Raw genomic sequence first — 24,671 nt, 5'->3', positions numbered from 1 at the left:
AAAATTGTCAAAATTAAAAAAAAATGAAAGCATCTTTACAACAATGTTGCTAGTTGTCTTTTCAGTTGTAATTCATTAAAAGTTCCAGTTATTAAATATCCATTTAACTGTGTATATATGAAGGATTGTTTGTTAATGAAAATTCACGTCTTATCAATGACAAAATTTCCAAACTACATATCTCATGCACTAGACATGTTTTAAAATATCTAAAATTCAGAATACTTCCAGCCTACAGCCTCATTACAGCACCTTTTGGGAAATATTTATAACCTTATGTAGGCTCTTTCTTTAATTAAAGCTTTGGGTAGAGAAGAGGTTACCCGTTTAAAAGTTTTAGTGCACTAGGCATGTCATTAACGTTTTGTCAATAGGTTTGTGTTTTTTCAAAACACTGTTTTTTCGATGATATGAATATTTCTCTTCTACCTTTCTACAAAGTTGTATTATAAAGGTGGGTTATAGATAAGATTTTTTACAATATTCTGAATGTGAAATTTGGGTCCTTCCAAATAACTAGGCCTAGTTCTAAAACAAGTTATCCATAATACCATAGTAAACCCTGAAAACAAACAAACAAACTGAATAAGAGAGATGTGAAAAAATGCATTAAGAAACTATATAAAACTATTGTTTTATTCTTCACATACTGATTAGGCTTAGAGTTCAAGAATGGAGCAAATGTGCACTAGACTACTTTGTAAATAAATTACTTCAGGGAAGTTCAAATAGGGTTGTAGTTGGGATTGTTCAGATATATGCAATTTGTTTTACTGCTTATAAGAAGTAATATTCAAAAGTTTTGCACTGTAGAACAAACAAGCGAGTTGTAACAGTTAAAGAAATTTTACAAATCTGGAAAATAAGCTTGAAAGTCATCTTCTGATTCCAAAGATAAAAGTTAAGTACACATTAATAATCAAGTCTACCAATACTTTTTACTGTCAGAATAGAAATTAACATGGAGATGTACTTTTACATTTTAACTATTTCAAAAGTGTTTACATTATAGAAAAGATTAATCTAATATACCTTTAGCACTAAAGTGTATTTGTTAACATTAAACTTAAAGTATAAACTTAAGCCTTATAAACCATTCCAAGATGAAACACTCCGTACATTGTACATTATAACCTGCATTCTTTTACTTACCCACTAAACAAATCCAATGGACAATACTGACTGATAGAGGGTTTGGTTCCTTTTTTTACCTGTATAAACCATTATAAAAATAACATTTTCAGTACTTTCTGGGGGATATACTTTCTTCATCAACTGAAAAAACAGTGCAACCTAAAAAACTCAGTATATATTTAACATACTTTTATTTTATCGGTGATCATGTTATAGAAAAGATTAAAATAATGTATTTTTTAACTATAATCACATTACAGATAAAGGTTAAATTAATGAACCTTTCTAATGGTCATCACATTATAGAAAAGATTAGAGTAATGCACTTGTTTACAGTGATCACATTATAGAACAAACAGAACTACACCCATTTTAACAAATGAATATTTAAAAAATTAACAGCTAACAGCAATATGACTCGTAGATTGACCTTAACCGTTCATGCTTCTGATTTCCTTAAACAGGCTTTTCAGGTAATATTTTTAACCTGAAGAAAACAAATTTTCTTAATATCTACAAATAAGCTACATCCCTCATACCTACTTAAGAATGTCACAGGGTTTAACTGATGTACATGTAAGCATGGTTTGAATTTAATTGTTGTTCAACGAAACTTAAAACTTCGTACAACCAACTCAAACTCCTCTGACGTCTGACGAACGAACAGCGTCTTAGAATAAACCCTTACTCAAACCGGCATCACAGTTTACTGTACACTTATTCATGTACACATGTAATGTTGACTCCAATCTTGAACCAATATTACTGGTAAATTCCCTAACTTCCAATATAAAAAATTATCTTTTTCTATATTTTTTTTTTTATTCGAATAAGATTGTTCTTTGCACAAGTGAAATGTTGGTACAATTCACCAAAATGGGCTGAATATATTAGAAAAAGTTCACATTTGTGATTGGCTAATAATGTTGTTTTACTCACTATTGTATTTTCAGTTATAGTAAACTGTTCTCGTTACTTTCTATGATTATATTAAGTTTTCTTGGTATACTGTATTTATATACATGGTACACATCATTTTTGCTTGCTTATTCAGGAAAGCACAGGCTCAGGCTGATCCAAATTGTGTAAATTGTTATTTACACAAGTCAACAAAACATTTTATGTACAGAATTGTAAACATTTTGAAAAAAACACCTAAATGATTTCTAATTAATTCATGATGACTGACATATTTATTGTTAGTTTCAAAAATCTACATACTCTTTCCACTATACAATCACACATTTTGATGTGCACGTGAAAGAAATTATGACCACTTTAAACACATGCATATATAAAACGCAAGTAGAGATTCAATTCAATACCGATCTTAGCTGCAAAGCATGGTAACCTACTTCACTTGACCTCAGGATAAAGGAAGGTATTTAATGCAACATAAGTCAACCTTTCAAACAGTCTAACATATAGCACTTACTTTATAATGCTGAAGAAGACAAAATCTACAGATCGATGCTTTGATTTTTTGGTCCTTCGGAAGAATCTCCAGAGGAGGCAAGAATCCTTGTTTTGCCTATCAAAAACAACTTTGTTTCTCAGATACTCTCAACAGTGTTACTGGATGTCATCTTTTGTGATAAAAGTCACAACAAAACTATAGTCTTCACTGGAATATATGAGAGAGATTATCCGAACTACTTAGAATACATGAACAAAAGTGCCTGTTACTAATTCACACAGCTTCCGGCTTCGATGCGTAAATCACCTTACGGGCTATTCTACACTTTGAGCATGTGACAAAAATGTGAACATTATGAAATAGTTTTTCATTGTAAAAGCATACTGATGAACTATCCATCTTGTAGTATTTCTCTAATTAAAAGTTATGCAAAAGTCAATTCTAAGAGAAAACACAATGAAGTTATCAGAAATTGTGAGTTTTATATTACCACACCCTCAGAGATAACCATCAAAACTAAGAATTACCTAAGTTTTATCATACTGCATTGATATGATGAGGGACAAAGCAAGAACATAACACTTAATAGATTTTTATATACTGTAATGCACCAATGTAACACTTATAAAGTCATTTCAGTATACTTTAATATACCAACACAACACATTAAGTCATTTGAGTAGACTCTACTGCAACAACAATCTGTAACATCTACTCTCTCTATTCACCTAATTATTGTGACAAACACAAATATGTCAGCTGCTCCAAAAAGCAAGTTTTCATTTTAAAGGTTATGTAACCATTATTATAATCCTTAATCTTAAACTGAAGGTATTAAAAAACAAAACAAAAAAACTTAATGGTTTTTTTTCCCGGTTTATATTTATAAATTATGCCATCTATGACCATAGTTGGTGATCTTATTATTACTTTGAAATAAAACTGTTTCAACAAATTTACATGTCCATTATCTATCACCAGTGTCTCTTTGGAAAAATATATAACCTTCTGCTACATTTAGTACACATAAACACACAATGTCACTACCAATTTTAACTAAAATTCAATGATCTGTTTCACTTCATATAGTTTGTTTCAACAATGAATGAAACACACATATGTGTGGATAAAGATATACAAATTTCTGTTTTACCTTTATTTCTACTCCTATAACTGGTCCCTCAGAGGGAAGGTAGGGGAACGTAGGTGGAAAGGTGCAGTAATCTTGTAAAACAATTGCTGAAGTTGGTGCTTCTGGAACCAATTTCCACACCCTGTAGTCTGAGATAGTAACAACATTGGTGTTCAGGTTAAAATAGTACAGTTACTGAACATTATACATTTACTACTAGTAAGGTGCACAGTTACTGAACATTATATATTTACTACTAGTAAGGTGCACAGTTACTGAACATTATATATTTACTACTAGTAAGGTGCACAGTTACTGAACATTATATATTTACTACTAGTAAGGTGCACAGTTACGTGACGTAAGTTTATTGACTAATGAACAACAGTTAACACATTACGGTATAGTGGTGCAATTGGTTAAAACAGATGACCTCTCTAGGTGGGCTTCAGCCCCCATTTGGAGAAATTACAGTATATTAATATTTTTGTTAGTGTATTTAATAGCAGTGTGATGAAAGAACATAAGACATCTTACGGCTATCAGTAAGGAATACCCATAAGAAAATGTTTATGAATACATTTAAGAACACACAAGAACTTCTGTTATCCTAACCTTTGGTCATACACTCAATCTGTTACAATGTTCAATCACTGAATGATAATAACATTAGATGCTATTGGTTTTGTTTGGTTGACAGATTTATATTCAACATGACGCTTCAACAAATGATACAGTAGTTTCTTTAATACTGTCCATTACTATATTCTGCTTAGTTATCTGATCTCAATTTTCACAAAGTTACAAATTCAAAAGACACTGCTAACACTTCTTCACGAATGTAAGGTTTAACTTAAAGCTTTTGGTTAGAAACTTAGAATGCATTGTACTATTAACTTTTTGTGACTCATTCATATATTTTTTTGATTTACAGTATCTATGAACACACATGGATAAATAAAACACAAAGAACTTCTTTATAACATAAAATGTTATACAACAATAACAATTTACATGAAGAACAAAACTAAAATTCTTTACCTGGTCTTTGTCCTTCCATAATTTTGTTCAGTGTTCTGACATCTTCTACTGACAAATTTACTAAGTTCTAAGTGACATAAAAATAAACAATACAGAAAAAAAAAACCCATCAGAACAGTGTTTTATATGCAAAAAAAATATTGTTACATTCTTAAAAAATTCCATCTTTAAAAATTTCAAACAATATTATAACACGTTCCTTTTCTGAATAACATTTTGTTAAAGATACAGTAGTTTAGGTGTATGAAAAAATGTGTTAAATTAGTGATAAAACTGAAAAGAAAAACTAACTCTTCCTGTGTAATTCAATACTAATACATAAAAGTGCCTAATACAAGTTTTAAATAAAACAGTCACTTGTATAATAATATCTTTATGTGCAACATTAACATTTGCCAACTCCAAGTAGTCTATAAACTAAAAAGTTGATAATTTCTTTTTTTTTACTTGTCAGTATTATCAAGTATAAATAAAAAAGCTATGTAATCTTATCCCATGAACAGTCTGATAACCAATCATCTTATCTTTCGGAGACTGTTTCGTAAAACCTATAGCTATACAAATAAAATCATAAATATATCAAAAACTATCTGGAGTACTCCTACCTTGGATGGGACTTACGTAACTTAATGATTAATGAAAGGATGTCTTATGACATGAAAAACTGCTTCCCTGATAAGTAACTCTAAAAAACATAAAAATGTCCATAAATACCACAAAATACAAAAACTGAAAATGTGTAGGACCTGTTCATGGACCCAACAAAAGTTCATTTTAAATTTGGTGAAGATCCATCAAAAGGGGTTGAAGTAGTGATAAAAACTGCAAAAAATGCCCATAAAATGGAAAATCTGTATATATTTGTCCATGAACCCAACAAACCTCCACACCAAATTTGGTGAAGATCCATCTACAGGAGAGGAGGTTGTGTTAAAAAAAATGCAAAAATGAAAATTTGTATCTTTCCATGGACCCAATGAGCATCCACATCAAACCTGGTGAAGATCCATCTACAGGGGGCAAAGTAGTGTACAAAAATACAAAAAAAGAAGGAAAAAAAAAAAAAGAGACAAAACTGTACATTTGTATGTACACCAGCATGGGCCTAATGAACCTTCATACTAAATTTGGTGAAGATTTATCCATAGCCTGAGAAGTTGCTACATGAACAAGCAACAGATAATCTATTATATTTTTAAGGCTACGCCTAGAAAAAAATTATTAACATAGAAAACAAACTTGATAAGTATATCTTTACATAATCTCTGGTGGTATCACAAAAAGTTTAGGTGTAACCACAGATAAGTAGTAAATTTTATCAAGGTTACAAATTCTAATGAGTGAAGAAAACATCTTTCAACTTACAGGACAGTGAAGGAAAGCTGGGCTCAGTAAGGGCTTCATCACAGTATGTACAAACTCCACATATCTCCATAATTTATCTGACACCTCCCTCTTCGTGCTTTCCTTCTTCAAAATTCAATGAAAAAAAGAACAATAAACGTCTGGAAAGATTTTCCATAAAATCTTATCTATCTCATGAAATGCCAATTTTGTAACCAGCAGAAAAAGAATTACTGATACTTCATACGTCACACAATAAAACTAACAGCCATGTAAGAATGCAAAATCATGCTTTGTGAACACAAGAATTTTATGGAAGTTTGAAATATGTAAAACTAACTCTTTTCACTTAGAAATTCCTCTTATCACAATAATAATCTCTTACCTCATTTTTCTCACTCTTCAACAGCCTTAACACCTTTTTTTCCTAGAAAAAACAAAGAAAATGCAAATTTTATTAAAATATGCATACATATAATATGAATGAATAGGATAAGAGAAAATCTAAATCATGGAGCATTCCTATTCATCAACAACAGAAAAGATCTGAAGCAGCTAACCTAAATAAAATGTAAATGTTTACATGAATTACTGATCCACCAAGTTTGTATAGTATTTTTGCACATCATTGGACAAACCATTTAATAACCATATTATTCCTAAAGAGGAATATTTCCCAGAATTTCAAGTTGTCATTTTTGTATCCTTATACCTGTAGCCCATTTAGAAGTCAGAATCTAACTGATACTTTCATAACTCAAATGATTTCAAAGAAAGTATCATTCTAGTACCTTTTCTACAGTCTTATGCTGTGACTTATTTTATTTTTAATTTTTAAATTTCCAGCTGTTAGCTTTCTTCCATACAGTCACATTTCTTTTTACAGAGACAGTATTCCCATGTACATGGAGCAAGTCAGCTGCAAACAGTCATATCCCATATGCATTATTTTACACTTCTCAACATAAAAATACAAAACAATACCTTTCAGAATAGGTTCACAATAATATAATTCATTTCCCAGATAACAGACATTAAATAGCATTCTTGATAGACAATAATAATGTATAACCTATGCATTTCAATCCTAACAATAAACTTCCTCAAAAAAGTTGGTCAAATATTGAATTAAAAATAATAATATATATATGGAGAAAATGGTTGTCTGAAGATATGAACATTAACAAGAATTTATTTCAATTATTTTAAGGTATACAATATTTTAGGATAGAAATAGGGTCTTTGAGGGGTGATAACAGAAAACTTGTATACGATAATTACAAGACGACTGGGTAATTAAATCCTATATTTTGTTCAATTTTTACATACAAAAATTTAAGCAATATTCCTCACCATGAACTAGACGGAAACAAAATCAAACCATATGATCACGTTAAATCTGATTTTGTTATCAAAAGATTAGGAAGTTTGAAAGAATGATAAAACACCTAATATAAACAGGGTGGTTTGACTTTACTTTTGTGTACAGATATGGAGAAAGCATTACAATAAGGGAAGATTTGATAAATATTTGAATTATAATAAAACATTTATCGGGTTGTGAAGCCCAAATTTACCATTGGGCCACTCACTGTCTTCAAACGCTATGATAGTTGCTATGTAACCCTGAAGAGAGGTAGTGTAAGTAACAAGGCTTATCTACACTGTAGTGCATATACATTTTTTATTATATTGTAGAACCAATACCTGCAAAGTACATACTTAATTTTACAACATCAAAACATATACTTATCAAATTGCTATGGTTGATGGGTCTATCATGTTATTTAAACTATAAGTAAATAAAAATATTTTAGTGAAACTACAAACAGCATGTTCTTTCAAATGCTATATAGTTTCATCTGCTGTCAAACTACAGTTTCAAGGTTAACACAGACAAATTATGTACTTGTTTTGTTTTACCCACACATGGATACCTGTTTTTATAGCATGTGTTTGCTTTACCCCAAATTACAATTATAAACTGGCAACAGATCTCCAGTAAACTCTGTGATGCATATTTCAAAATTAATGGGACATGCAACACTGGATGACAAATGTAAGTCAGATCACTAGCACATTCTACCATCAACTCAGTGCACGCTCACTGTCTAGTCAGCTTAAGCCAGAACACTGTCACATTCTACCATCAATCCAGAACAGGGTTGATATTAAAAACAGCTTCCAATACAGTATCACTGAAAGATAAAACAAGATATTTTTACATCATGTCAATTTTGTTAGAAAGATTAAGAAGGTTACACTCTTGATGTAATTTATAAACATAAAATTGACATTAAATATGGAGACACCTGTAATACCATTTTTCTTCACACGAGATTTTGAAACCAATAAAAATTGTATACAAAATAAATAACAACACTAAAAAAATAATAAAAACTGCTTCATTAAAGAACTATGTAATTTCAACACCTCCAAGGTCACTTGAAACTAAACGGTTTTTCATAAAGAAAGTTAAAAATTTGAGGATCTCCTAGGCTTGTTGACCTTTATTTTGCCAGAAGGCAAAATGAGACTTAACAAGTTAGAGTGAGTTTCTCTAAATTAAAATCTTCTGATAGTTTGTTTCACTGACTGTGGTTTTGAATAACTTCTTCACTACACCTTATACTGTATATAATAAAAAAAAACATTATTTTAAGCTAGGCAATACCTTACTCTATTTGATTGTGTTAATTAGATTAATTAGAAGTGATTATTTACACACAGTTTTGATAAATAGATAATCAATAACACATCCTTACAATTTCTACCAGCTAGCTCCAACACGGATAGAAATGTAAAGCAATTTATATGCAAAAACGACTCGTTTGGGTTGAGAAAATATTTTACATATTCACATATTTTACATATTTTCTCAACCCAAACGAGCCGTTTTTGCATATAAATTTCTCAACAAGTGGGTTTCTCGACATCACTGAGAAATCTAAAGTATTTACACAACAGTATCTTCCATAAGAGAACTAAGAACACACAAAAGTAGGCCATTTGGCTTAACTGAGGTTATGTGTCCATAAAAATAAAACAACAAAGATTCAAAAAGATAAAAATACAATTTTCTTTGTTCGTAACATGAAACCTATTTACATACACATTATTATGATTAAAATATGTCTACAGCTGTTACTTCGGTTTAACTCCCATACAATAACAAAAATACATCACCTACTTTGCTATATCATAAATAGTTATTTTACAGATTAGTTATAGAGAAGGAACTTGTACAAAGTTATATAATAATTGATAATAAGGATGCAGTTATTTCTCAAAGTAGTTTTTCATAACATTTAAACATTTCTTTTTAATAACACCGCTTTTAGCCTTAAAAAAAAAAAAAAATATTAATAGGATAATTTTACTTTTCTTTTACCCACTGAAAGCTTTATTGTCCTACTAATACAATATAATGGGTCAGTCCATACCAACTTGCCCTGAAAAATGAACTTTTCCCAGTTCATATCATAGATTTTCTTGAAAATATTCAGGCAAAAATTTCATTTTGACTTATTCAGCCATTAAAAATCCTAAAACTGAACTGCATTGCTAAGTAAATCAAAATAAAATTTTTGCTTACATTTGCTAAAGAACATTTATGGCATGAACTGGGAAGTCCTTGGTGAGATGGCATAGAATGACCGTTATGTAAACTTTGTGCCATCTCAAAAAACTATTTTCTAGATCATTAATTGATACAGCAATTAGAAAACTATGGGCTACAACATCTTTTAAATAACTTTTTGAAAGATTATTAGTATATTCTAGTCTTAAAAAACAAATTATTGAAGATTTTGGGTAAAATGTATGAAACAAAGCTCTTATCCACTAATTTTGCTGTAAAGTTTTTTAGGCATTGTTAAGTGTAAAGTTATACCATTTCAATAAACCACAGTTAGCACATGAAATGTTGTTGAGAGATATTAATTACTATTAATACCAGTCCAGACCATGGCAAATATTAAATATAAGGTTTAAAAACACTATTATAACATTATAAATGTATATACCATTAAACTGCTACTACCAATAAGATAAACCTCTTGAATGTTTAAAATAATAATAATAATTTTATCACAGTGCGAGTCTGTTTTTTTAAAAAGTTATTAGTTAATACCACTAGTACAATTATTACCGTACTAGTTTTACAAGTTATAACTGTGAAGGTGTCAGTCCCAGTGCAACAATGCTAGTAGAAATATACAACGTTTGTGAAATTTGAAATTTCATTTCCAACCTCAAGCATAAAGTAATGCATATGGAGGTACAACAAAAAAAAAAAAAATGCAAAATTTTGTAAATCTGATCATATAGCAAAATAATTAAACAATTTCATGCTTCGTAACGATATGGTACATTCTGGTAACAATTTACGACAAACTAAAAGTGCACCTTGTAATGTTAAGCCTAAACAGAAATCAAAAGCTCTCTGCAGAGGATACCGGTTCTTCACATCGAAAACAACATATTATCAAAATTATATTGGTTTTTTTTTTCCTAAATACAGTTAACATATGCTATATATCAACACGTGAAAGAGAAAATGGTGGGTAAGAGACATCTATACTTTAAATTTTATCAATACACTCTTCCTTTAAAATGTAAACTAAAATCGTTATACCTGAGAATAAGAAATGTTTCACAAATGCCTACTCTGTTAATTAATAATATCACACTTAAAGCTGATAAATAGCCGTAAGTTACTGCCCTTACCTTAAGTAATGCAATTGCAACTGCAGCATTACCTTCACCCCGGTACTTGCAGTTCGTAAGAGAAATTTCTAACTCATTTCGTTCTTTATGGTCTTTCTGACATATGGAATTACATTTTGAAAAATACCCAGCCATAAGAATGCTCTAACACTAGCCTTCATCACAAACCTGTCCCACTTATAAAGTCAATGATCAATAACATTTCGTTCATGAAATACATCTGTAAACTTAATGTTGCACCAATACGTTTTGGATTTGTTGTGGCAACAGGCACATGCTTCTTCTACGTAAAGCTTAAACATAAGCAACGTTACGTGTGAAAAAAAAAGGAACGGTTGAAACTTCCCTAAACCGAATTTAGCTCTCAACAACTATCTAAACCGAAAGTTGAGCAATAATAATTAACATACGATTCAAGTATGATTGCAAGAGAGTTTTGCGATAATTATGCGTAGTAAATTACTTAAGTAAAGTGGAAAATTTTAAAATTATGTCAGAAGCAGCTGTCTCGATGTATTTTATTGCCAGCGTAATTATAATTTATATTCGGATATTTCGTTATTACATCAGTGTAGTTCTTAAAAGAAAATAGAAAAGTTATATGTTATAAGTGCCATAAAATAATCCAATAAAAATGTAATGTGTCAAAATATTGTTCACAGTGGTGTTACTTATGTTAAAAACCTAAACATCACGTGGCATATTTTAACAAAATATAGGAAAAAAATTTGCATGTTTTTAACTGATTACTTGTTTGGAATTAAGCACAAAACTATACAAAGGGCTATCTGTGTTTTACCCACCACGGGTATCGAAACTCGGTTCCTAGCGATGTGAGTCCGCAGACATTCCGTTGTGCCATTGGAGGGCATATGCTGTTTGAATTTCGAGTACCCCAAAGTTTGGCTATCTGTGCTGTGGCCACCACGGGTATCGAAACCCGGTTTTTAGAGTTGTAAGCATTAACAGTTACCGCTCAGCAAATGGGTACAAAAATAAAGAATATAGTAAAACTAAGACACAGGGAAACAGAACCATAAACTTAATCTTCTGTATAGGAATATTTCAAATGGCGACTCAATTTGAAAGACATTTTCCCAAAATTATAGTTCTGCTAACATACCACAGCTACACAGACACTGTTTGAAGATGTTATTTAAAACAACTGTATTTTGCCTACATCTAAACTAACTTTAAGACACTTATGCTAATTAAAATGTTATAGTTTTATTAATGTCTTAAAGTTATATATGTAGTTTAAAAACCATAGACTTCAACAAGTTATATTAAATTTTATGAACTGGCAAAAATTAGGGAACGTTAACAACAACAGATTAAACCTCTAATATTTGTGTGTCTTTCGGTGGGTCAGTGGTGTGCTAACGGACTTTTACCGTTAAATTAGCGCTTTGATTCACCACAGTGGACAGAGCGCTGAAGGCCTAACGCGTAACTGTGAGCTGAAGAGCAAGCTACAAATATGTCATATTTATTTTAATAAATGAACTAAAGTGATACACTTCTATTCTTTCTACATATAAAAATGAAGCAAACTCAAACAGATTTTTATCAACATGATTTTAAATTCTTCAGCTCGTGTTTGTTTAAGGTATCAACGCTAAATTTCAATTAACGTTTGTTTTGACAGTCAAAATTAACAAAATAAAATCAAATAAAATATTTTAACACAGAAATTTTAATGCTTTGTAACAAAGAAAGAAAGCCACTGAAAAATAACATTAAAAACTCAAATTTTCAAGATATTATTTTTATATACTGACATTCTTATTAGATGGCTTGATTCTTACTCTAAGGATTGCGACATCTAACGACGTTCTTGGAAAGAATAAGCAAGAAACACGCAAAACTCCATTATTTATCAGGGATAAAAATTAAGCCTAGGTTATAAGTGAGGAGAGATTATATCAAACATTGTCATATTTTATACAAGCTACGAATATGTGTGTTTTCTTATAGCAAATCCACATTGGGCTATCTGCTGAGACCCAGCATGGCCAAGTATGTTAAGGCGTGTGACTCGTAATCTAAGGGTCGCGGGTTCGCATTCCCGTCGCGTAAACATGCTTGCCCTTTCACCCGTGGAGGCGTTATAACGTTACGGTTAACCTCACTATTCGTTGGTAAAAGAGTAGCTCAAGAGTTGGCGGTGGGTGTTGATGACTAGCTGCCTTTCCTCTAGTCTTACACTGCTAAATTAGGGACGGCTAGTACAGATAGTCCTCGAGTAGTTTTGTGCGAAATTCAAAACAAACAAACTATCTGCTGAGTTAATCCGAGAGGAATCGAACCTCTGATTTTAGCGTTGTAGATTCTTAGACTTACCTCTGTAACAGCAGAGAACTACGAATATGTAGTCTCTGTAATTATTGTAAATATCTCATCTTACATAATCTTCAATTTTGCAGTTTGTGGCTCGGCATGGCCAGGTGATTAAGGCACTCGACTCGCAATCTGAGGGTCGCGGGTTCGAATCCTCGTCACACCAAACATGCTCTCCCTTTCTGCCATGGGGTCGTTATAATGTTATGATCAATCCCACTATTCGTTAGTAAAAGAGTAGCCCAAGAGTTGGTGGTGGGTAGTGATGACTAGCTGCCTTCCCTCTAGTCTTACATTACTAAATTAGGGACCGCTAGAGCAGATAGCCCTCGTGTAGCTTTGCGCGAGATTCAACAAACAAACATTTACATAATTTCGACGAAGAAGTTCAGTTTGAAGGAAATATTTAATATAGTGTAATAGAGAAGATGTGAAGTTAACTTAAACAAAACAAGTGAAAACGATTCAGATCTGCGTAAAATGATAAGAACGAACGTAACAAATGATATTAAAATTTACTTACAGTATCTAAAATTTCCTATAAAACATTTTTGTTGGTTTACTGCAAGTGACTGTTTTAATATATTGGCCTGGCATGGCCAGGTGGTTAAGGCACTCGACTCGTAATCTAAGGGTCGCAAGTTCGAATCCCCGTCACGCCAAACATGCTCGCCCTTTCAGCCATGAGAGCGTTATAATGTGACGGTCAATCCCACTATTCGTTGGTAAAAGAGAAACTCAAGAGTTGGCGGTGGGTGATGATGACTAGCTGCCTTCCCTCTAGTCTTACACTGCTAAATCTGGGACGGCTAGCGCAGATAGTTCTAGTGTAGCTTCGTGCGAAATTCAAAACAAATTTAATATATTATCTTGGTTTATCCTGTAATTCACTATTTGAGATGTGAGCGGAGTTGCACCCCAGCGGTATGTTTGCGGACTTAGAACACTAAAATCCGGGTTTCGATACCCGTAGTGGGCAGCGTACAGATAGCCCATTGTGTAGCTTTGTGCTTAATTCAAAACGACAACAAGTGAGAGGAGTTTGTTGTTTTGCATTTGAAAGGAACCTTATCCATAAAGTATTTATATAAAATACATGTGATGACCGTGTAGTGACCTAACTACATTTAGCTGAAATAAAAAGGATATCTAAAAATAGCCCACAACCGTTTGCGAAAACAAGAACCGATCTGAGAGAGAATTAAAGAACAATAAATGGCCTAGTTTTTGTTTTTGCTTAAGACCAATAAACATCAGGAGAGCGAGAAAGGTCAATGGTTTTGGAGTGAAGATTTTGAGAAAACGAGCGTGCGTTCCAAACTGTCTGGTAGAGCTCCTACGAATGGCAGTTGTTGCTAAGTTTAATGTCAAATAAAACGTCAAGCCTTCCAGAGAACACATATCTATAATGCAAGATATTTTGACTAAATAGCATGATCATTGCTGAGGAACTAATAAGTATCGTGATAATACGAGTATGAAGTTATTAATATTACCACATTTTATCCTTCTGTAACACGATCCACAGTTGTTTAGACACATTCAGGTAGACTTTTCAAAATTTTCGAGCAAATGTTCTGTATGTAGTTAGCATCTTCTTAATAAATCGGATGGAAGACTACATTTTAAAAGACTAGAAGCAGTTTACTTTCTCATCCTGCAACAGTCATTATTATACTGGCTTCAGTTTGTGAACGATCAATGTCTCTTTTAATCGAAGTTTTGGTTCATCTTAGGTCCTAAGATAATTTTAATGAAAGACTACGTCACATTTATTTAGGACAGGTTTCAAGTACACCTGACTATATAGATTTCTTAGGTTGGCTTGTTCTTTCATCAGGGTTAACAATTTTCTTTTAATGGATACGATATGTCCTTTTTGACAAGAACAAAAAATATTATAAACCACTTTTGACAATTTTTAATTAGGAATTTGATCCTTAAATCTTAAAAGAAAAATAAACAATAACTGTAGGCGACAATTAGGCTTAAACACACTACATATACATTCCAATAGCATTTTAAACTTACGTTTAAAGGATATTTATCAATGTATGGTAAAACAGGATATCCAGACACTTCAAACACACGTAATTTACTAACACTTCGCTTATTCAAATAATTGAGAAATATTTCATTGATGATATATAAGAGAAAATAATTTTTACTTAAAGTATGGTTTGTTCTGAATTTCGCTCAAAGCTCCTCGAGGGCTATCTGCGCTAGCCGTCCCTAATTTTGCAGTGTCAAACTAGAGGGAAGGCAGCTAGTCATCACCACCCACCGCCAACTCTTGGGCTACTCTTTTACCAATGAATAATGGGATTTACCGCACATTATAACACCTCCAGGGCTAAAAGGCCGAGCATGTTTGGTGTGACGGGGATTCGAACTCGTGACCCTTAGATTACGAGTCGAGCGTCCTAACCATCTAGCCATGGCGAGCCACTTTGCTAGAGGTCTCGCAGAACTGGACTTTACAAATAAGACAAATGCAGTTCAATAAAGTTTAGAACTAAAGCCTGAGGAGTACACAACACAAGCGATGGTGAGATAATATATAAAATATGGGTATGTATATATCAATGAGACATCCATGTTTTTCTCTTAGTACCGTGTATAGGGAAGTCTTTCGGTCCTCATAACAATCACAGAAGTTTCGTTACTTGTGGTTACACTAATATATGTTAGATTGAGCAATAATAACAGCTTTTTATTGTTGTGTTGATAAAAAAATTTAGTGAAATTAAGTACGCCTTTGTTATTTCAAACTTCTTTTAAGTATTATTATATAAACTAGTAGAAAATCTAGAACTTTCGATCACCTTTATTCGAATGTTTAGCTCTTGTATCGGAATCGTACTTATCAACAAAGTCATGGGATAAAATTCTAGAATTGTGGTCCCCGCCACCTATAGCTTTTGTAGGTTATCTCTATCTCTATCTCCTAAGAAATGGCGAAAAACAAACAAACCTAATCAACCGAACTTAAGTGTTAAGACTGCTAACTAGGTCAATAACATTTTTAATTTGTGAAGCACGTACTCAACAATACGCAGTTGTTTACGTTTAAAAACAAGAACAGAGGACTCTTTGATGTGCCAGCCTATTTAATGATAGCGGAGACGCAGTGTATTAAATATTAAAAATATTTAACAACAACAAAACACATATTATGTATGAAACTTAAGATTTTTGCCGAAATTTTTCTTTTGTCAGAGTGAGCTTGCAGTTCGTGAAGCTCTACTGGTTGTTCGAGTCTTAACAGACCCAGTATCAACAGATAACATGGATTTCTCAACAACAATGATAAAAAAATCACATGTACACAATTTAAAATATTATAGTCTGTTGTACGTTCATGTAACTACTTCGCAGGATGTGGATGAATCTTTACCAAAATTAGTATGAAAATTCATTGGGTCTATGGAGATATACATATAAACTTTCAATTTTGCATTTCGTGTTTTGCGATTTTATGGGCATTTTTGTTATTTTAACAATTACATATAAGGGAAACAACTTTGAATGACGTAAGATAACCAGGTCCTGCATGGCCAGGTGGTTACGGTACTCGTCTTGCAATCTGACGGTAGTGGATTCGAATCCTATTACTACCAAAACATGCTCGCCCTTTCAACCATTGGGACGTTGTAATGTGACGATCAATCCCTCTATTCGTTGGTAAAAGAGTAGCCCAAAAGTTTGTGGTGGGCGGTGATGACTGGTTGCCTTCCTTCTAGTCTCATATTGGTAAAATGGGGACTGCTAGCGTAGGTAGCCCTCGTGTAGCTTTGCAAGAAATTTCAAAACCAAACAAACAAACAAACCGAGATAGCTCTTCATTAATCGTGAATTTACATCAATTCCATCCAGATGTGGGTACTTCAGCCAGTTATCAGTACGTTTACACGTGTTTTGATATATCAGCTTTGTGAGTTCATTTAATAAGAAAAGTTATTTTGGGCTTATAAACGTCACACATCATCACATTTTATACTATGACATTATTCAAATTTTAATAATTATGTTTCGAAAAAAATTATATTTTGCCATTAAATCATACTCGACAACACACATTTCTTTTCAGATTCCTATTTACTAATTATTACGTCGTGACATGCTTTGTCAGACGGTCGTGCATCTTGACAGTAGGTCTGCAACCTAATTTTCATTGCAGAAAGTCTCTTTCTTATGGTTTTCATGTCTAAAGTACATTATTGTTCCTTCAATGGTTTCCAATAATAAATGTCTAATGTACAAAAATGACGGGGTTCCAGCACCCGTCTAAACAGTCCAATCACATAGAAACCCATAGGTGCTGCTTCTGGTAACTCAACCATTATACTTTTTTATGTATTAGTACAAATACCACTTTGTTCTTCAGCTACTTGAGGTATGCAACGATTCAATGGATATATCGTGGACGTTGTTCCAGATGGAGGTCCCTCTTCATTATATGACGTTGAGTACTTCTAACTAAGCAGATTAAGTTTATATTTTATTTCTTTTCATTCTCAGTTAGATTTTTTATTCAGAATATATAATCTAATCTCATAATAAGAAACTTAAGCATAGCTGAGAACTTTAGTTTTTATTAATTTCTGAGAGTAAAATCGATTATTGCATCCAAGTTGTTACATCATTTGTCACTTAGGAACATTTAAAGCACTATATTTGTAGTATATTTAATGTACAAATACATGGTTATATGACACTTAAGTGATGGCGAAAACGACGAAAAACAGAACACTTTTCCAATAATGAGTAGCAATATATATATATAAATAAAACTAGTTAGGTTTAAAGGAAGTGACAGATGTTGCAAGTGTTTGTTTCAGTTGAATTTATGTGTTAAGTCTTTCCTGGCTATTCAGGAAGTTACATTTATTTATGGGGAAAACCCATAGGTTGCAAAATAACATTTTTGTTTCATTATTCTTGAAGTAATTTCATTTCACGACCACTTGGAGTAGAAAAAAATAAATTGTTCCCTGACTGATTAATAGTTTTAAGATGTCGCTCGCTTGTAAACACCAATAGCTAACTTATGAGTAGGATGACTTATTCTTAGTAGCTAAAAATAACTTGCGCGAGAAAAGAAAATCATTGGAGATAAAAGTAAGAAACCGAATGTAGGTCATAGTTCTTATTTTTATCTTTAACTGTTTTTTGAGCATGCGCGTTATCTTCACATCAATAATGGAATCACTTGTTTTATTCCTTTCAATCGCTAATAAATAACTTTGTACAGATATGTATGTGAAGCTAATTCAACCGAATCCTTCCAAACAAATTGAACCATGTTTAATAGTAGAATGTACGTGTTATACAGGGAACCTTTTGTTTTTATTTCAATGGGACATCAACGTTTTAAAATTATGACATCGTGGGCGTGTACACGTTACTAAGTAGTGGGTTGTTAGTGAATGTGAGTAATGTCGGGTGGATAAGTGGTTGTTAGTGGATGTGAGTAATGTAGGGTGGATAAGTGGTTGTTAGTGGATGTGAGTATGTTGAATAGATAAGTGGTTGTTAGTGGATGTGAGTATGTTGAATAGATAAGTGGTTGTTAATGGATAACTGATGTCAGATGATTTAGTTGTATGTTCAATGAACACACAATTGGTATGATGACGTACAATCAGCTAACTACGTTTGATGTGCATAAGCATTTTGTTTGTTTTGGAATTTCGCACAAAGCTACTCGAGGGCTATCTGTGCTAGCCGTCCCTAATTTAGCAGTATAAGACTAGAGGGAAGGCAGCTAGTCATCACCACCCACCGCCAACTCTTGGGCTACTCTTTTACCAACGAATAGTGGAATTGACCGTCACATTATAACGCCCCCCACGGCTGAATGGACGAGCATGTTTGGCGCGACGCGGATGCGAACCCGCGACCCTCAGATTACGAGTCGCACGCCTTAACGCGCTTGGCCATGTCGGGCCACATAAGCATTCCATATATCAGATAGATAATTAAGCTGATGGATAAAAAATAATTAAGTTGTAAAGTAACTAAATGGGCAGCTAGTTGTATTGGTTTTTAGTGTATGTGTAATGTTGATTTGGTATTTAGATATACTGTTAATTAGGTAAATTTTAAAAGCCCTTACATTCTGTTTCGAATTGATTTGGTCTAGTGATGTTTTTTCAGTGTAGGTGGTGTTCAAAACTAACTTTCTACTGAGAGGAGGTTCATTATAGAACTTTTTCAATGCGAAGTTCTGTGTATTTGTTTGCTTACTAGAGAGGCGTAATCTTTACAAATTGCTGATGTATGACCTGTACTGAGAAGATTATTTTGCACTGATCTTGCTCTTGGCGTGCTACACAAAAGCCTTCTGCGCAGAGATTTAAAAACCTTTCTGTCGCTACAGCAGATCATGATTTCGATCTGAATCGATGGATGGTTGAACGAATAATTTCTATAATTGTTTAGGTGTAGTTGTGTGATTGAAACTGAATAATGATTACTATATGGATATAATCTAGCATAATTTTAGTGAATGTTACATACAAATATGTTAAGTTTCGTCTAGTTTGTGAGTTGTTCTACAAGCTGGAGAAAAACTTTTATAGGAAAAATATAATCTCCATAATAGTGGAGAAGAATACTTTCATGAAAAAATGGTTTTAAATGAAATTTTCAGTAACTGACTAGAAGTGACGGCTTCATATTAAATGTAAAAACAATTGTTTGTGGCATGTATAAGGTGTATTTCTTTGTTTCTTTGGCATGGCCAGGTGGGTTAAGACGTTTCACTTGTAATCTCAGGGTCGCGGCTTCGAATCCACGTCGCACTAAACATGCTCGCTCTTTCAGCAGTGGGAACGTTATAATGTTACGGTAAATCCCATTATTCGTTGGTAAAAGAGTTGGCGGTTGGTGGTGATGACTAGCTGCCTTCCCTCTAGCCTTACACTGCTAAATTAGGAACGGTCAGCGCAGATAGCCCTCGTGTAGTTTTGCGCGAAATTCCAAAAACAAATATGCAAACAAACTTTCTTTAACTTAGTTTCTTAAACAATACAGTTTAAAATGCATAATACATACACTTACATTATTTCCATTCTATGTAACTAATTCCTCCATGTTATCACATAATGTAAATCTTAATACTATGGTAATACTTCACTGATCTCTGTGGACAACTGAATGAGTCAGGGTGAGAATACTTATCATAATTTAAAACTCTCAAAGAGATAATGATCTCAATCACTCTTCCAACCAGTACAGCTGAGAAAGAAGCTGTTGGAGTCATTCAAGTGATACAACATCTCCACAGAATTCCAGTCTCAATCCAACTGATCAGATCTGGGATTTGATAGATGAAAACTTCACAAATGAAAAGTTAGTTCCAAATAAATTTTATGGGAGTGTATTAGAAACATTTGGAATAAAATTCGAAAGGACAGTTTGATTTAATATGTTGCAGCAATGCCTGAAAGACTGCAATTATTAAAGTAAAAGGGGAGACACAAAATATTAACTGTTTGCTGAACTGAAACACTTCCTGTTGTATTAACTATGAAGATTAATATAGTTTTGATGTTTCACCTGTGATTTACCTTCCATTGTTCTTTGAAAGTAACCTGAAATACAATTTTTGACTTTGTCTTAACACTTTTTCAGAGTACTGTGTATATTTTAATTTTTATACATCTGTTCCTTCTGATGATTAGTTTTGCACAGTCACCTTTAGTATATGGATTTTAAACTAACCTATGTCTCTTAAGTTGGTCGAACTTCGTGAGATATGGTTATTAGAATTACCGCGTCGATAACAATGAGTGCCGAAATAAGGAATCAATACCTTCTAATCATGTTTTTGTTTGTTTTATGACAGTGGAGACTGCTTGTCGAGCATGTATATTACACTAGTCACATTATTTACTGCACTAATCTTTAGTTAGGGTTACTGTTGGTACCTTTCTTTGACCAGAAGTCATAACACGTATACATCTATGTTGAGAAAAATTTTCCCTACTCATAACAGCAGTTTTCACATGTATATTTTTCTCTACAAGTGGGTTTTCTCGTCATCACGGACGTATATATCTCTGTTGGAAGCTTGCTTTGATCAGAAGGTATAACACATATTTTTCTTTGAAGGTAGCTTGTTATTATCAGAGTTATAACACAAGTATATCTCCATTAGTAGCTTGCTTTGATCAGAAGTTATAACACTTGTATCTCACTCTTAGTAGCTTGGTTTGGTCAGAAGTTACAATACGTGTGTTTAGTACGAAATACTCAACTAAAATCACATCTGTGTTTCTTACCCGAACAGTTTTACATTTATTATTAATAAAATGTTCTGTGATTGTCATTAAATTCTTAAAGTTTTAGTGTTCAGATAGAACACACTAAAGGCTATTTTTGTTTTTTAAATCAATGAATTAAATATCTCGTATTTTGTTTCAGTCTGTACAAAGTATTAACAATACAAAAGACGGTTTTCCGTATTCGCTTAACAGTTTTATTTAACAAATTAAATTGACACCAGCAGTCCTTGTATAGTATTATATAAATATACTTTGTACAATAGTAACAAAACGTAATTCAAATATTTATTACGACTTTTAAATAATCGCGAAATAGCTGTTATTTTATTTAATACTAGCTGTTAGATAAAGACATCCATATAGTATATTTTTCAATTTTAAACATGTCAGAGAATTATTTGTTTGTAATTAAGCAAAAACCAACATAAAGGGCTATCTGTGATCTGCCCACCATGGGTATCGAAACTCGGATGTTAAGGTTGGAAGTCTAAAGACATTCTACTTTGCCACTAGGGGGCGCAAGTAAGAGAAAAGTGACTATTTCTATCGTTTGACTATTTTATCCGAAGAATATATCTAATCACTTTTAATACATGATATATATATATTTTACTTGTTGTTATTGTTCCTTGCATTTCCATTGACTGTGGAGTTTTTTTTTTTTTTTGGTGTTGTAGGTGTCTTTCAATTAGCCCTTGCATCTAACACATCTGTGATAGGCCTAACGTATACAAACACTCCATGACAACGACGATGCACGTATTATTTAAGACGCAAAATACGACGTTCAGCTAGTTAACAGTGGCCTTGTTCTGCTACAGTGGGTCTAACGGCTAGGTTTGATTTGGTTTGTTTAGAATTTCGCGCAAAGCTACACAAAGGCTATCTGCACTAGCCGTCCCTAATTTAGCAGTGTAAGACTAGAGGGAAGGCAGCTAGTCATCACTACCCACCGCTAACCATTGGGCTTCTCTTTTATCAACAAATAGTGGGATTGACTATCATATTATAACGCCCCCACCTCTGAGAGGGGAAGCATGTTTAGTGTGACGGAGATTCGAACCAGCCAACCTCTGATTACAAGTCGAATGCCTTAACCCACCTGGCCATGCAGGGGCCGCGACTGAGTTACTCCTACTTGTCTTGTTAACTAATTTATAATCTTGTCATTTATTATTACACAGGATTTTGGTTATATGGTTGCCATTATTGAGCTCTGATTTTTCTAAATGTCGATTAACTCTTACAACATGGAAAAAAGACCTAGCTGTTTATTTTAAAGTGAAGCAATGGTTCACCTAAATCTTATGAAATATTGGTTAAGAAGTTGAAAATGTCTTAAACATATTAAATATTTGAGCTAAGCGTTAGGCCTAAATTTTATAGTGTCTTGGCAATGTGACGTCATCATTAAAGTAAATATCTTATATTTGCAAACTACATTTCCTAGGCCAAGCATGGCCAGGTGGTTAGGGCGCTCGACTCGCAATCTGAGGGTCGCGAGTCCAAATCCCTCTCACACCAAACATGCTCGCCCCTTTTAGTCGTGGGGACGTTATAATGTGGCGGTCAATCCCACTATTCATTAGTAAAAGAGTAGCCCAAACGTTGGCGGTGGGTGGTGATGACTAGTTGTGTTCCGTCTGGTCTTACATTTTTAAATTATTGACGGCTAGCGCAGATAGCTTTCGTGTAGCTTTGCACGAAATTCCAAACAAACATTAAGTTATGATTTTTCATTTGTGGCTACAATGAATGTGTTTCGTTTGTGATTACGTATATTGTCTTGCTCCCTTTTTGGCAATTTTCTTGAAACTCTTGCCTAGTATATTAAAAGAATGAAAGGTGACAGCTTACGAATGGTTATAAATATACATTTCACAACAGAGCGTAAACAAAATAACTTATTAAGAGTTCAGTTTCAACTATGGTAACGTTGCCTAACGGAAGAACACCACCCCACGTCTAAGCAGGAAAAAAAGACGCAATAGAAAGTTCAGTTTCTGGCGTGTAAACAACTACGAGATACCGTGTTTCTCCGATAATAAGACCTACCCATAAAATAAGCCCTAGTGTCATATTTTGGAGTGAAAATTAATATAAGCCCTGTCTTATTTTCGGAGAAACACGGTATTACATTCGATCCATAGACCTTATGGAAGGTAGATAACCTGTTGTACAGCTTTGCGCTAAGACACAATAAAACAAAATGTTATGGTAATTTTTAATTGAGTTGAATAATAACTTACAAGTTGCGATCACATCTATCATAACCTTCCTGCCGTGAAGTGTATCAAAAAGGTAACTTTTCAAATATAGTAGCCTAGCGCGTAAGGCGTGCGACTCGTAATCCGAGGGTCGCGGGTTCGCGCCCGCGTCGCGCTAAACATGCTCGCCCTTCCAGCCGTGGGGGGTGTATAATGTGACGGTCAATCCCACTATTCGTTGGTAAAAGAGTAGCCCAAGAGTTGGCGGTGGGTGGTGATGACTAGCTGCCTTCCCTCTTGTCTAACACTGCTAAATTAGGGACGGCTAGCACAGATAGCCCTCGAGTAGCTTTGTGCGAAATTCCCAAACAAACCAAATCAAATATAGTACATTTCCGTCGTAAAATAGATTAAAATGTGTTACAGCACTGTTTATATGGACATGTAGTAATCAAAGGATAATCTAATATTTTCTGTTGGAAAAGCTTGATTTGTGTGATTAAGCCCATCCTGAGGCTTTCCATGAAAAACACTGGCAAGAGCTTTCCGAAACAATGATCATTAGTTCCAGTAGAAATAGGCCTAACCTAACAATGACCAGTTCTTTTGTGAGGCTGATAGAAGAGTAACAAATCCAGAACGGTACAAGATAAGTCTAAAGCAAAACTGGTGAGGCTAATAGAAGAGTAACAAATCCAGACCAGTACAAGATAAGTCTAAAGAAAAACTGGTGAGGCTAATAGAAGAGTAACAAATCCAGATCAGTACAAGATAAGTCTAAAGCAAAACTGGTGAGGCTAATAGAAGAGTAACAAATCCAGACCAGTACAAGATAAGTCTAAAGCAAAACTGGTGAGACTAATAGAAGAGTAACAAATCCAGACCAGTACAAGATAAGTCTAAAGCAAAACTGGTGAGACTAATAGAAGAGTAACAAATCCATATCAGTACAAGATAAGTCTAAAGCAAAACTGGTGAGGCTAATAGAAGAGTAACAAATCCAGACCAGTACAAGATAAGTCTAAAGAAAAACTGGT

The 24,671-nt window shown here is 33.3% G+C and overlaps 1 protein-coding gene across 2 annotated transcripts in view; it reads right to left on the bottom strand.

The window, feature by feature from the left end:
- Window positions 1-11,108, bottom strand: part of Ipk1 (Inositol phosphate kinase 1) — a 40,516-nt gene extending 29,408 nt beyond the window's left edge. For both annotated transcript variants that reach the window (XM_076502457.1, XM_076502459.1), the window contains exons 1-7: window positions 10,797-11,108; window positions 6,454-6,495; window positions 6,090-6,194; window positions 4,725-4,791; window positions 3,705-3,832; window positions 2,570-2,665; window positions 1,153-1,211 (exon numbers count right to left, since the gene is read on the bottom strand). In XM_076502457.1, the coding sequence (XP_076358572.1) occupies window positions 1,153-1,211; window positions 2,570-2,665; window positions 3,705-3,832; window positions 4,725-4,791; window positions 6,090-6,194; window positions 6,454-6,495; window positions 10,797-10,931 (632 nt within the window). In that variant the 5' untranslated portion in view covers window positions 10,932-11,108. The remainder of the gene's footprint in view (window positions 1-1,152; window positions 1,212-2,569; window positions 2,666-3,704; window positions 3,833-4,724; window positions 4,792-6,089; window positions 6,195-6,453; window positions 6,496-10,796) is intronic.
- Window positions 11,109-24,671: the final 13,563 nt, after the last annotated feature.

This window comes from Tachypleus tridentatus, chromosome 5 (genome assembly GCF_004210375.1).
Source record: "Tachypleus tridentatus isolate NWPU-2018 chromosome 5, ASM421037v1, whole genome shotgun sequence".
NCBI classification, from domain to species: domain Eukaryota; kingdom Metazoa; phylum Arthropoda; class Merostomata; order Xiphosura; family Limulidae; genus Tachypleus; species Tachypleus tridentatus.
The sequence above is the reverse complement of the archived record's forward strand: the minus strand, read 5'-3'. Positions and strand labels throughout refer to the sequence as shown.